General features: G+C 38.5%; 1 protein-coding gene across 11 annotated transcripts in view; it reads right to left on the bottom strand.

Moving 5' to 3' along the window:
- Nucleotides 1-18,655, bottom strand: part of gphna (gephyrin a) — a 148,269-nt gene that overhangs the window by 67,880 nt on the left and 61,734 nt on the right. For 5 of the 11 annotated variants that reach the window (XM_079833154.1, XM_079833162.1, XM_079833155.1 and 2 more), the window contains exons 7-8: nt 13,741-14,013; nt 7,649-7,780 (exon numbers count right to left, since the gene is read on the bottom strand). In XM_079833154.1, the coding sequence (XP_079689280.1) occupies nt 7,649-7,780; nt 13,741-14,013 (405 nt within the window). Of the gene's footprint in view, nt 1-7,648; nt 7,781-12,070; nt 12,116-13,235; nt 13,353-13,740; nt 14,014-18,655 lie in introns of all 11 variants that reach the window. The other 6 variants (XM_079833159.1, XM_079833153.1, XM_079833156.1 and 3 more) reach the window with 2 other exon arrangements.

Here is an 18,655-nt window from a genome sequence, read left to right as displayed (position 1 = left end):
TAACTTCCAGGACTATGTGTCCTACTGTGAGATCCACAATGAGCAGGAAATAGAAAAGGGTCCTCAGAAAGCTGCACATGACACTGCCCGATTTATTCAGAATTATAAAAAATCCTGACGGAGTGTACGCTTAGTGAGGACACAACTTTTATAGCTATTTTTTAATGGGAAATATAATTCAATATTTACTTCTTGTATTGTTTGATATCTTAAAGATTTCTGCCTTTTAATGTAATTGTGTAGTTTTTCATTTGTTGCACTTTTAAACACTTTGTTTGGCAGTTTTACATTGTGACCCCATGCTGAGGACAGGTTAAAGCATGTGTTTCTAAGAATAGAGTGTGCTTTTAAAATAATACTAAATAAATGATTTAAAAGAATAAGCATTATATGTCCTGAGTATACAAATTCCCCTTAGATGTAACTTTTTAAGTATTTTTATTGCGTTGACATTCTTACTTTTTAACATAAATAGGGCTGCAAAAAAATGCACCTGGTCCCCCGCACTATGATATTTTCTACTAGTGTGAAGAATTTAATAGAGAAACACTGTTTTACTTGAAAATCCTGCTGTGCTTGTTTATCTTGTGGGAAAGATGTGACTGTAATTCAGTATAAATACCCTAGTTTAATTACGCTCTCTTTTTCGGTCCGTTGCAGAAAGCCCCTCCAGGCGGTCTCCTTAGTCAACCCTACACCGCAAGCACACACCAGTGAACAAACCACACACTCGCCTACGTGAACACACAACACACACGCCGTCCCTCTGACCATCCACACAACTCCAGCCAGTGAAGCACAGGGTGAGCTTCAGTCTGAATCTCTGTCTATATCTCATCTTGCTGTTATCTCGACACACATCACACATATGATGGGAATCACCAGTGATCAAGAGGTGTGTCTAGTGTCATAAAGTGCTATACTGTTGCTCGCATCATATGTGACACAATGAGTGGGTCAATCTACAATACATTTGCCAAGTAAGTTTTTAAAACATTTATAATACATTGGATTTATTATAATATATCTGTAGTATATTTTGTAGTATCCAATCTATAAAATGTCTGTTAAAACGTAGAATATTGAGAATCTCCATAATGAAAATTCAAGATGTGTATGTCAAACTAAGGGGGCGTTTACACGACACTATTTTTAACTAAAAACTGAAAACGTTGTGTTTTTGTCGCCTAAATATTCTAGCAGAGAGATAGCCTGTTTTGCTTAGTTAAATATGATTATATTATATATACACACACACACACACACACACATATACATTATATATATATATATATATATATATATACACATTATAAATATATATATATATGTAAAAAAATAAAAAAGGGTTTAGTAAAAAAAAAAAAAAATATTGTAAAATAAAAAATGTATATATATATATATATATATATATATATATATATATATATATATATATATATATATATATATATATATATATATATACATTTTTTATTTTACAATATTTTTTTTTTTTTTTTACTAAACCCTTTTTTATTTTTTTACAATAACTGTGTTGGAACTAATTCATGAAATGTCTGTTGAGAACAATGTATCTTTATAACAGAAAATTCAAAGTGTGTAAAATAACAGATTTCCCCTCCACAAACAAACACACAATGAACATGAGTCCACATGCACACACACAACAAAAACCATGCATACGTGCACTTGCACAACAGGCAAACACGCATAGTTGGTGACAGAAAGAAAAAAATATGGACAAGTCATAAAGGAAACAACTGGAAATGATGTACAGATGTGAGAAGCACTGATACTACATCAATTACACTTCCAAACAGTGGCACCTAATGGAGCCTTCATTCAGAAAAGCCACAGTAGCGCATTATGTACTACCACATCAGACCACTGCAGCTGTTATGAAACCAAGTGGCTACTCCGTATGCTGTAAATCATGCACCCTGAAATCCTCCTGGCCCACGATCCCCCCTGGAGTCAGCCCTGCTGACTTACACCCCACACGCACGCACATCCAAAACAGACACGTGTATAACAAAACAGAGTGACGCATCAGAGCGGAGAAAGACAGTGCTTACCATGCTTTATCCTGGTACACAGAAGAATGCCGCACGTCTCCCATGCACACAGTGACACACGCGCACACACACTACACGCATGAAGCCAGAAAGAATGTAGGAGGGGAGAAAGAGGTGGAGTGAGACAGCATGCAAAGCGGAGGATGAGTAAAAAACCACTGGGATCTAAATTTGGAGGAAGTGCAGCCACAGATTTGAGGGATGTACGGTATAACGGGCTTGACGGCTCTGTGTGCGGTTACGGAGAGTGTTTTCTGAAATCAGATCGGCTCAGCCGAAGCATGCGAGTGGGTTAAGAGAGAGAGAGAGTGTAAAAACTTATTATGCATTATTACCTCTGCGTTTAGTGCGCATGGAGAGCTCACGGATAAACAGGGTCTTATGTAACAGCTGGACCCTGTGCTGAGGGAATGCAGCGAGCATATGTGTGTGTGTGTGTCTTTGAGTGTCTATGTTGCCTCTGGTCGTACTGGATGATGTATGCTCAGAAAAGGGTTTTAATCACACGCTCCTTTCACATAGCACACAAATCCAATTTGGCTCTACATCCGATCTTTAGGCCTGATTGTTATTCTGAAGAAATATGAATTGTTTGTTCAGAAGGTTAAGATTCAGTGAATCCTCATTGTAACGATTTTAACGTCAATATGATTCTTAAAGTCTCTCTCATACAACAAGCTGTCAAGCTTAGAAAGAGATGACCGGAAAACCGGAAAACTGGAATTTAGCCTCTGCTGATGTCTACCACAGCATTTTGCTGACAAGAACATAAGCGACATTTTATGCATATATTGTGTGCAAAACTGTTGACTTGTTCACTACATAGTGAATGCCACATAGTTCACTATATAAGGAAGGCTTCAAAAAAAGAGAGAACATATTCAGACACAGTTCTAGACAATATTGAGTGCACTACATATGATGTTACACACATTGGGCCCTATTTAAACAATCCGAGGGCATGGCTTTCTCAGTCCAAGCGATACCGTTTGATTAACCCCTCGTCGTCAAATATTTCAAAAATATTTTTCCTTCCTTTCCTGAAAGATTTGCACACTAGAGGATGGACACCCGACCCGAGCCCGATGGGACCCGATGGGATCGGTCGGGGGCTGGGGGCCGGGTTCGGACAGATATTTAGAAATAATATTCAGGTTCGGGTCGGGCTGGGTTACGTCAGCGCGATAAGGCATTGAACATTTGAAATTTAAAACAGCTTATTATGTAGGTAGCCAATGGGCCTGTTTAACTTGATGCAAAGGTATGTTTTTGTGATTAAAACAAATTTAAAATATTACCCTAACATCCGTCTTCCTGTGTGCGGACATTTGTTTATAGCAGTGACAACGCGCAACACGTGCGTGCATATTGCATATTAGGCTACATGTGACTGGCAGCGCAACTTCAGCGCTGCTGGCAGGGCCATTGAGCAGAGGAGGACAGCCTTGAAGCCATCCACAGTTGATGCAATCCTTTTTCTGCATAAGAACCTGGATTAGCCTAAACTTTGATGGATGGATTATGTAAATAGATCCCATGTTGCAGTTTAGTAGCCATACAGTTTTCGAGAAAAATGGTAAGAGTGATTTTCATTTCAATAAGCTGCATTTGTGTTACATTAATGTTTTGTTCTGTTAGCTTGGGACATTTTTGGTAGACCTTTGTTCATTTTATTTCAGTTGGTTATTTGATTGGGCCCTGTGTTAACGTGTGTATTTGTTTCCCCGTCTGCGCGCTGATGTGCTCATCTGTAATCATTTCAGAATGCCTTCCTACAGTTGCTTAATAAAAGCGGGCTTTCCACATGAACAAACGTACATGTGTCATTAGTATGAGAACGGGTCGGGCTCGGACATAAATAACTTAATGCCTGTTGGGCTCGGGTCGGGTTTGGTTACTGCTCTGTCGGACGTGGGCCGGGCTCAGACAGTAAAATGCGGCCCGATCCGCACTATTGCGCACGTCTCTGTCTCCTCAGTGCCATCACAAGCACCTCCTTGTGCCCCTACATTTCATGAATTCTCAGCACTTAAGACAAAAATGGCACTTTGAGAAGCTTGATAAATACGGGCCCTGCAGTGACTTTTTTTTTCCAGGCTTGTGAATTCCCAGATGCTCAAACTACACTGCTCAACAGCAAATGTAACGGAGTACACACACACACACATACTTCTCTGCATGTTCTTCACTGTATGTAGCCTTTAACTGTTAAGTGCCACCTGACACCCTTGTTCAGCAACTAAAGCCGAAACGCCAGACACTTGTCATAAAAAACAACAGTCAGCAGAATTAAAACCCAGCCTCAGGTCAAAGCTGAAGCTTAAAGCACTTCATTGGAATTCTGCTTATCACAGGCGTTTCACATACATCCAAAAAAAAAAAAAATTGTATAAAGAGGGCAAAACGTTTCCATTATATACTTCAAGTACTTTGTGGACCAACTTTCCATGGTTTGATACATTAGCCCTATTCGGACGGTAATTGTTTCTCATGGGGGGACGTAAGGTATTTTCAGCATTTACAGGGGCAAGTTGGTGATATTATTATTATTTTATTTATTATCCAGAAAGTCAGTGTTTTTCTCCTGCCACTTGCATAAAAATCCCCAGCCGAATTACCTACAGTTTTTCGACAAACGCCAAGGCCGTGAGTTAATTGAACTGCTGTCCAAATCCACATCTCTGAGTTTACAAGAACAGATCGCTTCAAAATTTTAACTGTTTAAACTGATTAAATCCTTTTTGACAACTGGGGAGCACCGTATGATAACTGTTGCGCTTCACTTTAATTTGCATGCATTTTAAAGATGTACACTTTCATTACTGAAATGCTGGAAAGTATTTAAAACAACATTTCATCATCGCTCCACCTCAGCGAGTGGCAGCAGTTAAGAACAAAAAAGAGAAAGAGGAAAAAAAGCAATGGGCCCTTATTTTGCCAGCAATATATGCAATATAATTTTATGTATTAAATATGTTTTAAATATAAATATATAAACCAAGCAGCTTTATGTTTACCTCCAAAACATAATTTCAATATTTTTAAAATGACATCTATCATTTTGAGATTAAAATGCACGACAGAAAACCACTTAAAATATAGCTAGCTTCCTTTCTTTAAACAGGACAATTATTTAGGACTAATATTAAATTAAATATTAATTTATCCTTCTTATTCCAAGCATAAGACATTTTTATTTACCGCAGACATTCATGTGAACACCGAGGTCCCGGGTTCGTAGGATCACAGATCTCGCTCCTCCACCGAGAATAAACCACCATTCGAATGCATGAGTTTTATCACTGAGGCATACCATGCAAATCCACATGAGAAACAATTACCATCCGAATAGGGCTTTAGACAAATACTCTGATCTACTAAAGGAAAACACAGTTGTAATACACACTGTGTTCACTAGAGGGAGACAGAGAAACTAGTGCAGCACCACTGATTACTTGTTCTTAGTATGTTGACAGATTTCATGAAGACATGACAATGTAAACCAGTGGTTGTGACCCAAATTACGCATTTGCTGTGTTTTTGTCTGTCCATGAGAGCAAAGGGCGTTACGTTTGTAATTTTGTGTATCAATCAGTACTATTAAACAGCGAAGATGTATTATGTCACCAAAGTGTGCACTCAAAGATAGACCACTAAAGCGGAGAGTGGCATTATTAACAGGGCCAGCGTTGGCAGGCACAAAGTAGGAAACACGCATTTATACCATTACACTAAAAACTAGGGGTGTAACGATTCGTTTTAACAACGATTCGATTCGTATCACGATTTGAGGTTGTCGATGCGATTCAAGGACGATATTGGTTCATTTAGAACGATACGATCCGAAACGATTCAGTGACTTGAAATCGATTCAGTAACTTTTTAGCCAAAAATTGTGTGACTGAAATAAATATCTGGATACTGGTCAGTGCAGGTGAAGTTTCCTAGATTCCTGTTGTTTCTTGTAAGGGAATCCGGTATATCAATTAATTATGGATATAAACAAACAAGTAAACAACAATTAATGGCAAATGCATTCAAATTTTATTTGAATAAAGTGCAACCAACAGTTTAGGTTGAATTAACAGGAAGTTAACCTTTTCTGCACTCATTTTCAATATTCAATACATTTTCAATAAAAGCACAGTAAGTGCAACCAACATTTCAACAGTAGGTTAACCTGCTACTTCTGCTTTTGTTTTCCAACATAAAAATATTACAATATTAATATCAAAAATAAAGTGCAACTAACTTCTCTTCAGGTTTAATTAATAGTAGGTTTACCAGCTACTTTTACTGTTTTTTTTTTCAACATTAAAATAATACAAATACAATATTATTATCAAAAATAAAGTGCAACCAACATTTCTTCAAGTTTCAGTTTAATAAACAAACAATATTTAACAAAAGATAAAATGTAACCAACTACTCTTCAATGACTCTACAGATTTCTTTTTAAAAAATATCAACATGATCTGACCGCAGAACACTTCTCTGTGCGTTCACTATGTCGCCAGCAGTACTAAAAACTCGCTCTGCTGGCACACTGGTGCCAGGAATGCACAGGTAACATTTAGCCAGGGTTGAAAGTACAGGTAGCTCTTTCTCCTGGTGGCTTGATAATTTCTCGCTCGTTGGCTTCTCCTCTGCCATCCGCCATGCTATGTTTTGTTTTCTTAGCGCTGCTGCTGGTGCGTTGCGATGATGTCACAGATAGGCAGACTGAATCGAGTAACGTTTAACGCCTTTATCATATAAAGTCTGACGTGCTTAAATCCAATGCGTTATTTCCTATGATCGATACAATCGATTGATTACCTTTTAAAACGATGTTAGATCGATATATGTCGTCCGGAAGGCCAACTTGCCGAGCACACATCGATGTAGTTAGATCATAGGAAAATAAATCGATACATCGATGTAGTAGATGAATCGTTACACCCCTACTAAAAACAATTGAGAAAGAGTTGAAATCTAAGTAAATTATTGTCTCACACTCCAGAAAAATGTAACTTGTTATGAACACAAAGGAATGACTCCATTCAGTAAACAACTCAATTGGCTACACCAATAGCACTTTTCATTCCACGAGAGTATATGTTTGACAATGATGTATAAAGTGACTAAATACTGACACAATGACAGTTAGAGACACTTTAAATAAGTTTAATGCTGCACTTTAAATAATGTTAATGCTGCAACAACAACAAAAAACACAGAAAACAGCTCCTGAATATCTTAAATAAATGTTTTTTATGAATCAATAGCCCTTTGTAGAATTAATCTAATCAAACTGTTGGATCTAAAACAACAAACAGTCAAACGCCTACAGGAGGAAAAATCTAATTGGCCAAACTTAAAATTCAGCCAGTGAAAAAGCCCCACTTCTCCTCTTACATGGCCCAATGAGCAAAGTCACTGCTGTCTGGAATGCAAAGCAGTGTGTCAAGCAGCCAATGAGGTGGCAGCAGATGAGGATCCAGCCATGGAGGATACTGAGTGCATGACGAAACAGAAAGCTGAGGGGAGAAGGAATGGTGTGAATAAAGGGAGAAGGGGCAGAGTCTTACTTTGGGGGTGGGGCAGGAGGCAGTGGAGAGGCGGGACTGCTGAGCGCAAGGAGACTCTGAGGGCGTGGTGCTGAGAGAGGCGGTGTCCCGCGGCAACACCTGCACGCCTCGTGAAATGATGGACTCTGGTATCTGTAAATAGACGGCAGTGAATTATTAGAATTAAGCATTTTATAGTGTTTGGAGTCTTTTTTTTAAAAGAAATTAATACTTTTATTCAGCAAGGACACATGAAATTACTTAAAAGTAACAGTAAAGACATTTATAATGTTCGAATAAATGCTTTTCTTTTTAATTTTCAGTTTACCAAAGAATCATCAGCATATCAAAATCATGTGACACTTAAAGGTGCAGTGTGTAGTATTTATGAGGATCTATTCGTAGTTTTCAGTCACGTGACTATCGCGGAGCCCTGGAGGGCAAAACAGCCATAGAACTGCAGCACAAGCCTGTCATTTTTTTTAAAATATGTGAACAAGATGCAAGTTTTAGGCACTTGTGATCCATATACAGCCCCTGCTTAACGTAAAACGCTTAACGTGAAAAACAATCATAGGGTGAGTTGCACCAATTAGGAATAAATTAAGCAGTTTATTAATAAATTAAGCAATTAAGAAGTTTAATGCTAATCAAGGATTTGCTAATATGGGTTTTATTTTAAGTTGAGTTGTGTTGCACCACTTAATCTTAAACGATGATAATCTTAAATGATATTAAAAGATTAAATTCAGTTCACACCTTTTTAACAATGCATACTATGTACAGGCGAGTAGATGAGCCAAGAATATGAACGCAACGCGTTTTCTTTATAATGGTTTTCAATGGGAAACACACTTAATGAGAAACCTTGTGTTGCATTAATATTCTGTGTTCATTTGCTTGCCTGTACAAAGTATGCAACATCAAAAAGGTGTATATTGAATATGGTCTTTTAATATCACGGTCTTACTACATTAAAACGAACTACAAACTTGGTAAAAATGACTGGCGGGCAGTGGAGGAGAGCCTTGTTTTGCCCTCCAGGTGGGCGTTCCTATAATGGTGTGACATCACGTGAAAACTATGAATTGACAGAAATGCAATATAATATAGATAACTGTTTCCAGTGGTGTATAAAGACCTTACATAGTTTACCGTTATGTTTTTATTACCTTAGAATGAGCCATTTCTATCTACATACACCGCCGGTCCCCTTAAGGCTGATTTATACTTCTGTGTCGGACCTACGCCGTATCCTCTACGGCGCAAGTTACGCGTTGGTTTTCAATAATACTTCTGCGTTGTTGTCCGCGTCAATGTGCAATTACACGTGCAGACCGCTAGGAGGCAGTGGCACCGGCATGATGGTGTAATCAAGACAACAGCCGAAGAAGAAGCAGCTTGTTGTGTAGAATGTGTACATTCATTGTTGGAGTATCAGCAGTGAGATAGCGGCTTTTCTTGCAGCTTGAGTTGTTGTCTCTAATACAAATTAAGCATCTCTAGTTGATTAGTAGAGTTAAATAAGAGGCGATCTGGCGCTGGAATGCGTTTGTGAAATCATGCAGAGCTCGTGGCGCTGTTTTCAGTAGCGGTGGCTCGAGCAATCGATTGCTGTTGCGGAGACTTCATTCACGAAATGTACCCTAATGTGTCCCTGTTCTTGATATGCAATCACTGATTAACATCTTTGGTTTTAATGAGAAAATAAATAAACTATATTCAGCGGATCTATGTATTTATTTACTAACATAAAGAATCTCTGCACTACAAAATATTGTGACGTAAGGAAGAAACTATCATCCCATTTCTGGACACACACACACACACACACACACACACACACACACACACACACACACACACACACACACACACACACACACACACACACACACACACACACACACACACACACACCTATCGCAGATTTATTTATTGACCTGGGGGAGAGGTTCTGGCAGACCAGTCACGGCGCTTGCCGTCCGCGTAGAATTGACGCATTGTTACATTTTTGGAGAGGTGCGCGTCAGGGTACGGCGTTGGGTATGCGCGCATCACACAGCCTACGGCGTAGCTACGGCGTACACTCAACGCAGAAGTATAAATTGGCCTTTACAGTGAAATGGCCATTTTGCACCCCCATGTTTCTACAGTAGCCCTAAACGGACAAACTGTTCTATAGAGTGCTAGCTACTCTCTGCTCTCTCCGACGATTACATTTTTGTCCTGTGTCAGCCACCGTAGCTTCTCTATATGCTTCGAAAGGGAGGGGTGAGCAGTGAGTGATTGCAATTTACAACCTGCCTGCTAGATGCCTCTAAACTTTACACACTGCACCTTGAAGACCAGAGTAATGGCAGCTGGAAATTCAGCTTTGCCATTATAGGAAGAAATTGAATTTTAAAACATGTCAAACAGAATTCAGTTCAGTATATATATATATATATATATATATATATATATATATATATATATATATATATATATATATATATATATATATATATATATATATATATATATATATATATATATATATATATATATATATATATATATATATATATATATATATATATATATATATATATATATATATATATATATATATATATATATATAACAAATCATATTTATTATTCATTATTCATCATAATTTATATATAATTGTTGTATATATGTTTTTTATGACCGCCATATGTGTTGGCTGGCTCGCTGCAAAGCATTAGCCAATCATAACACCGCTTATTTGCATAAAGAACTCTCAAAGGTACAATAGCATCGGAGATGGGTGGTAAATAATCATGTAACACTACATTAAACCTTGATTAACATGGACTTTCAAATGCTGCAGAAGCGCGCAACATGGCCTATTAAATGTCTGCAGAAAGTATCATTGAGCCTCCACAATGAAGACAAACATTCGAAACGCCATTATCTATACAAAGTGCTATTTGTTACTGTATTCAGACTGAGACCCGCTGCCTTTGATCCAGCAGGCGAGTCTTAGCACAGTAACAAACTGCAGCTATGCTGTCTGGGAGAACCGTGGTGGGATTAAGCAGGAGTCTGATGGGCAGAAGGGCGAAGAGCGCAGGGATCTTCCACAGGAACGCTGGGGCTTAACGGAGCACTAATTAACACTGGGGCTAAATCAAGGCCTCACAGGAAAGAGCAGCTCCACAAGCACTTTAATTACCCAGCGCAGAAGCTAACCCTGCGCTAATAATAGCATTCGACTCAACCTCTGCCTTCCCAGGAGACTCGTGCTACGAGCGCTCCCTGTGGAGAACACAGTAATGCCAACCTGCATGACCCCATTATAATTACTATATAAAGACAGCTAATACAGGATATACACTCAATCCTCTGCTATCAGGGAAAAAGCTTTACAAGACCTGGCAAAGCTGAACAACAAGACAAATATTACTTACTAGAGAATAAACTGATACAACGCACTACAGGAAGACGTGCTTGCCAGTGCAAAACTAAGGTGTTGTGGGTGGTTGCCAAGGTGTTACTTACAGCCAAATTCAAAAAAAGATAGAACCCGAATTGCCAAGTCTATGATATTTTGGTCTCTAGATATGGCTTTAATGTCTAAATAAGCAAGCAAGTGAGTGAGCAAGTAAGTAAGTAAACAAACAAACAACAGTGTATATTAATAATTTACATAAATTATATAAAACTCAAACTGAATTAATATTAAAAAGGTTAATTTTCTAAAATGAAATATCTCATGCTGTTATTGTATTGTGATGCAAAATCATTTTGAATAATGAAGACTATGGATTTCTATTTCTTAAAATTAAAATGTCATAAAAAATGAAAATCAAAACTACATTGAAATACATTCAATTATTAATGAAATTATATAATGATAACGTTAAATGCCTAGTTTGCTGAAAATGTGTTTATTAAATAATATTTAAAAAGATGGTACAGCTTTATACATATGTTGATACTACACAATCCACACAAAAGTGCCCCTATTATGCTTTTTCTGATATTTTCCAATGTAGAGTTTAATATAACTGTTTGAGAACGTAAAGCAAAGTTTCAAAGATCAAAGTACACTATAATTGCTAAGTTTCCATCAACCTATTTTTATGCACATTTTGGGAATATTGCATTTTTTTTAAAAACGCTTGATGGAAAGTATAATTTCCCGAAATGCGCATTAAAAAGCGCATGCGCTCAATTGAGTCGGATAAATGTTTTATCCGACTAGAAAACATGCGCATAAACTATGATGGAAACACATTTACTGAATAAATTCCTCGATGCGCATCAAAAAAAAGCCATGTGACTTTGCACGATGAGACGGCATAACTGGACTAGCAAGTGAACCAATCTTGTTGCAAAGCATCTGAAATGCTGTTTTGGTCATTCTGACATGCCTGAACAAAGTTTGTTGTCAAAGTGGTTCGGTATAATTACCTGCCAGAACTGTCTTTCATGACTGCGTTCCCAAAGAGCAGGCATCTGAAAGATAACATGATCGTGTTTATTGCGTTTCGTCTGCACGCTCTGAGGTGCAAGTAATTTATTATATATGAAAATGTATATAAATAGTGGCTTCCCCTACTCAACAACTTCCATTTTTTTCTAATTGTTATTTAATGCCAGTTGATCAGGAAGTGACGATTTTGGCTCACTGGAAACCATGCTTTATTTGCAAATGTTTTATGCGATATTCCCAAGTTAACTTCGCAACTTTGGATGGAACATCGCTTTTGTCTAAGAACAAAAAAGCCTGAAACGTGGCGTCTGTAATTCCAGCCTCAATTCCTATGTAGGGTTGTAACTAATTTGCATAATAATACCAGGCTAATGTCTTTATTGGCTGCCCGCCAACAACATCTACTTTGACACGCCCTCAAACACTGTAGTTGTAGCTGAGGCCTGGAAGAGTTTGGTTTGTGTTTTTGACATGTCAATAAAGACGCTGTTTTCTGCGATGCGAGAGTAAATCCACTTTGCAAGCACTTCCAAAGGATGAGGACTCGAATTGATCCGGTAAAAACTGACTCCATCGCTACTGTTCGTATCACTGTGTATACAAGTGCTGAGGAAGCTTTCGGATCTGTAGACCAATTACAACAGACTGGACCGTCTGACCAATCAAAACAGAGTAGGCTTTTGGAAAGGAGGGGTTTAGAGGGACCAAGCCCTTTATCTAAACGTTTTAGAAAATAGGTGATGCTGCAATGTATATTATCAGAAAATTTAAGTGTTTTTTGATCTTGGATACATGTAATCCTATTGAACAAAACAAAATTAGGAACCTTTAAAATGGCATAATAGGGGAACTTTAACAAATCCAAGACTGCAGTAGATAAGTAGAAGAAAATAAAAAAAACTAGACCTGGAGGTGTCAATTCTTTAATATTTTTAGCTTTAAATGTGGCTTTAATATAAGACTTGGGAATTTTTTCCCCCAGTTTTATCGTTGACCAATAGTAATAGTGACAAAGAAAATTAATCAACCAATCAGAACCCGCAATGACATTTAATTTCTATGATTGGTTTTGAAGCTGTATGTTAAAAAGGGCCAATGGAATAGCAGGAGGTGAATATGGATGGGAAAGTGGGTGTGGCTTACCGTGTCGCTGCAGGAGCAGGTGAAATGGGAGGGAATGGAGGTGGGCGGGATGAAGCCACTCAAGGGCTGCCCACCTTTCGCCATGAAAACGGCATGGCTGGGATGAGACTTCATGTTCTGATGATGAATATGAGACATATAAACATGACAAGAGACTTGACACGTGTACACACATAACACAAAACATGAATTAATGGAACATCAAGGGCAAGACATGATGAAAGAAGGGGTAGAGTGTCATTTTTCAATGCCAAAAATACTTTTTACTATTTCAGTTTTCTTTCTCCTATATCACTGTTTGAAAACAGTTGTTTGCGAATCCATTTGGTGCAACTAGGGGCACAGAAATTACACACGTTACCTTTAATAGCCTATTTAATGCAAGTTTATCTCCATAAAGTGAATAATAATGATGAGTAATATTTAATAATAAAATAAAAAAAATTGATACTGAGGCAGAACCAGTTTGAGTGTTTTAGACTAAATAACCATTAATGGTGCTCACCTTAGCAGCAATAGCAGCTGCTGTGATGTGAGAGGAGCCGCTGTCCTCTGTGGACGCAATGCCACTGTCCTTCTTCTCCTCATCCTCTTCCTCACACTGCACACCCTTGTCTTCTGTCTGCTTGTGTGGGCTGGTGGTGGGTGGAGGGGAGAGCGGCGGTGGAGGGGATGGCAGGTCCTCTAGAGCATCGTGTACCTCCTTCACCTTCACTATGGCGTCCCGCAGCAGGTCTATGGCGTGGGGCAGAGCAGGCAGGATGAACTGGAAGCACTCCTGTTAAAAGGGAAAGAAGAAACGGGTGAAAAAATGAAACATCAAGATATTTATTAATATAACTCCAATTGTGTTCATCAGAAATTAGAAAGTCATATACACCTAGGATGGCTTGAGGGTGAGTAAATCACAGGAAAACAGCCATTAACTTAATTTCATTTAATTTAAAAACAAAACAAAGCAAAAAACAAAAAATAAACATAAGTAAACAGTACATAATAATTTATAAATTCATTAATTCATTAATTTACATAAATACAGAATATTAAACTTTGATAAATAGAATCAAGGTTAAAAAGAATAAATTATTTCATCATGTTATTAAAAAATAGAAATGACTATTTTAACAATAAAAAACAACATATGGGATAATGAAATGACTATTATTTATGAGTATGGTTTGCTAAAAAGAGATTAAGCTATGGAATAGCATAATAAATTTTTTTATCCCAAAATTATTTGACATTAATATTTTTATCATACAATATGACGCATTTAATTTGCTTAAAAGAGCTTAAATAATATTTAACCTGAGCTATTCCTTTAAGATTTGAACAGTAAGATTATAAAAACGAATTAATCTGTTGTATCTCCTCAGAGTTCAACTTTCTCCAGCTCCTAAGCTTCGAGTGTACTGTTTAGCAGTAATGTAAGGTCTTTACGCCGTAAATTCCTCTTGTTCTCCTCCAACGTAATGGGCCACTATCTATCCGAATCCCCTAATAGGATGACATACAGGCCAACCTATTGACACAAACTTAATGGAATTTCTAATACAGTTGGACATCCTCCATTTTGAGGGGATGAAGTCCAATAAGGACACAGCGTGTGAACTTAACACAGGTGGCCAAACTCGATTGCTCTTAAACCGCATTTCTTAAGTACTTCTGACAAGAGACATTAATAATAATGAAGGAAAGGACGGCAGCGGGGATGGAGACCGGTCCAGGGAGGGTTGATGCGGTGGAGTGTTTCCCCCCGCAGGTCTGATGTGGTTGCATCTCTCCGTTTTGGTGACTCAGAGTTAAAACGAAGATTAATGTGTGGAGACATTAGAAGTCCATAGGCTACTTCATGTCCTCTTGGTGCATGTAGGAATGGTCTATTTTTGTCTTCCTGGTGCAAGGTGAGGCACATGTGTGTGCGCTGACGCTCCAGATCAGAGCGCGCTGCTCTGTAGGAATAATGGCACCTGAGCTCAAAGAAAGAGTGATGGGCAACTCAGACACGCTGACCAGACAGGAACATGCCAATATGGATGTGTGATGTGAAGCCTCATCACTGTAAAAGCAGATAGACACATTTCACGTCCAGTTTCCTCGAGACAACAGTAGAAACCCCTACAATGCAGCCCTTATTCAGAGCGGAGGCATTATAAGACATATTTTCAGCCACTTGGTTTCTATTTCGTTTCTATTTCTACAACTTAGGAGATAGCACTGAAGTATGTGCAAATCTAAAACATATGGGTGTTTCTTCTTAGAAAGTAGAAAAAAGAAAGTATTGGAAACTATACATTTTTACCATTAAACGACAACAATAGAGAGAAAACCTCTAACTGCTCTTGATTAAATCTTGATTGAATCATGTTTGTAACTTTCATATTCTTATACAAAATAAGAATACATCTTATTTACACAGAAAAGACTATGCATGTTTTTTTCATACATTTGATTACTTTATACATTTTATGTAGTATTTCTATTGTTTGAAGTTTTTCCAGGTAGGTCTATTTAATTTGTGTCTTTGTTCTATTGTAGTTATTTGTCCTCAGTAAGCTTGAGTTTTTTTAGGCTAGCATTCGTTTTTTTAAAGGCACAATATGTAAGATTTTTGGAAATTATCCAAAAAACACTAGAACAGTGTTATATATTTTGTTGACTTGTGTACTTGCATTATCCCAGATGTTTCCAAGAATGTTTAAATCCAGAGAAATAAGACTTTTTTTATCAGGACACGGACCATGTTTGTGCGTCGCCTATCAATGAAATCATACCCACGTTACCCTGGATTTCGGGTTTTATTTAGTAGAAACCATGGAAACACCAAAGACGCTTTAATATATTACAGGCATGAAAACGGCTCAGGGGTGAAAAAGGTGAGAAGGATATTACCCCTCTTGGGGGGTCCGGGGGCATGCTCACCCGGAAGAAAAATAAAGCATCAATCTGATGCATTTTGAGATGCTTTTTTTGCCAACCTAGGGAGAGGTTGCATATAATGTGTGCTGGTCAACTAGCTGGTCAACCACTCCATTCAGGCACGCGCACCTGTTCGCCGTTCACTGAATATGAATCCCCCCTCCCCCCCAAAAAATGTCTCATCGAATCTACACGATTCACGTAGGTCACCTATTTTGGTTTCAAAACAGTGAATTCCGCCGAAAGGTGAGGGATTTTCATGTATGATATTAGGTGTTTTATTAGACAGAGGAGCAACTGTTTGGATACATTCATCGACAGAAAATGAATCATTGTTATATAGCTCAACACGTTTAGTCTTATTTTTTTAAATCTCGTTTCCTTGATTTTCCGATTCTTTTCCACCGGCTGTAGAGGTGAAGACAACATCTCCCATTAATCTGCGCTCAATCTCTGCGTCATCAAGCTACGCCTTTATTTTGAAAAGTTTACCTCAAGCAGCGAAAAACTACATATTGTGCCTTTAAATGATATTGAAAATGGTGTTAATAATGATGAAATTTCAATGGTATCAAAAATGTATATCATAAAAACCTTATTTTAGGCAAAAATAACTATAAGTGAAATAAAATTACTGATATTGTGATATAAAATTTTGGTCATATACCCTAAGGTTGTGTTTGTGTGTTTCCAGGTGAAATTCTATTGCACACTGGGAACACCCATCCCATTTTCTCAGATGTGCCGAGGTTTGTGGTCCTTACCCATATCATATTCACTCAGTTTACTTAAACGTTAACTATTTTCCTGCATCAAAGCTCTTGCTGAGAACATGAGCGATCTAAAGACTTTGCGGAGTCTCTCTAAACATGTGCCGTTGTGGCCTGGGTCTGTCTCCATTTTAAAAGCAAGATGGGCAAACTCAGTCCAGAAGCATAGTCGCTGTCATAGAGGAGGAGCTGGGGATGCGAGGAGGCTGCTTTTATAGGTCGCGGACGTGGGATGGAGGGTGCTTTTATTTAGGAAGGGAGAGGGGCAGTGCAGTAGCTGAGCTGGACCGAGCATAAAGGGGTTCTTCAAAGTTTAATCCCCTTATCGGCTCGGCTTCTGGACTTCAAAGCAGCAGTGACAGCAGAGTTCTCCGTGGCTGGGGCTGATGGGTAATGGAGATTAATACCACAGCCCTATCAACAGCGCTCCACGGGAAGGAGCTCTAATAGGATTGGCCACAATGTTAACACGGCAAGTGAGGGTGAACGTATATGTGAAAGGTGAAGGAAGGGGAGGGGCGTATGCTCATTATAAACTTTGTGTCATCATTTACATATTTTGCATTTATTTTTGTTTTAATTTTATTTATCACAGCATTTGAGAACATACAGTGAGGAAAATAAGTATTTGAACACCCTGCTATTTTGCAAGTTCTCCCACTAAGAAATCATGGAGGGGTCTGAAATTGTTATCGTAGGTGCATGTCCACTGTGAGAGACATAATCGGGGAAAAAAAATCCAGAAATCACAATGTGTGATTTTTTTTACTATTTATTTGTATGATACAGCTGCAAATAAGTATTTGAACACCTGTCTATCAGCTAGAATTCTGACCCTCAAAGACCTGTTAGTCTGCCTTTAAAATGTCCACCTCCACTCCATTTATTATCCTAAATTAGATGCACCTGTTTGAGGTTGTTAGCTGCATAAAGACACCTGTCCACCCCATACAATCAGTAAGAATCCAACTACTAACATGGCCAAGACCAAAGAGCTGTCCAAAGACACTAGAGACAAAATTGTACACCTCCACAAGGCTGGAAAGGGCTACAGGGAAATTGCCAAGTAGCTTGGTGAAAAAAGGTCCACTGTTGGAGCAATCATTAGAAAATGGGAGAAGCTAAACATGACTGTCAATCTCTCTCAGACTGGGGCTCCATGCAAGATCTCACCTCGTGGGGTCTCAATGATCCTAAGAAAGGTGAGAAATCAGCCCAGAACTACACGCGAGGAGCTGGTCAATGACCTGAAAAGAGCTGGGACCACCGTTTCCAAGGTTACTGTTGGTAATACACTAAGACGTCATGGTTTGAAATCATGCATGGCACGGAAGGATCCCCTGCTTAAACCAGCACATGTCCAGGCCCGTCTTAAGTTTGCCAATGACCATTTGGATGATCCAGAGGAGTCACGGGAGAAAGTCATGGGGTCAGATGAGACCAAAATAGAACTTTTTGGTCATAATTCCACTAAACGTGTTTGGAGGAAGATGAATGATGAGTACCATCCCAAGAACACCATCCCTACTGTGAAGCATGGGGGTGGTAGCATCATGCTTTGGGGGTGTTTTTCTGCACATGGGACAGGGCGACTGCACTGTATTAAGGAGAGGATGACCGGGGCCATGTATCTTCCAACATGACAATGACCCGAAGCACATAGCCAGGATAACCAAGGAGTGGCTCTGTAAGAAGCATATCAAGGTTCTGGCGTGGCCTAGCCAGTCTCCA

The sequence above is a fragment of the Gobio gobio genome, assembly GCF_949357685.1.
Source record: "Gobio gobio genome assembly, chromosome: 13".
In the NCBI taxonomy this organism is placed as follows: domain Eukaryota; kingdom Metazoa; phylum Chordata; class Actinopteri; order Cypriniformes; family Gobionidae; genus Gobio; species Gobio gobio.
This window is presented reverse-complemented; position numbering and strand designations above follow the sequence as displayed.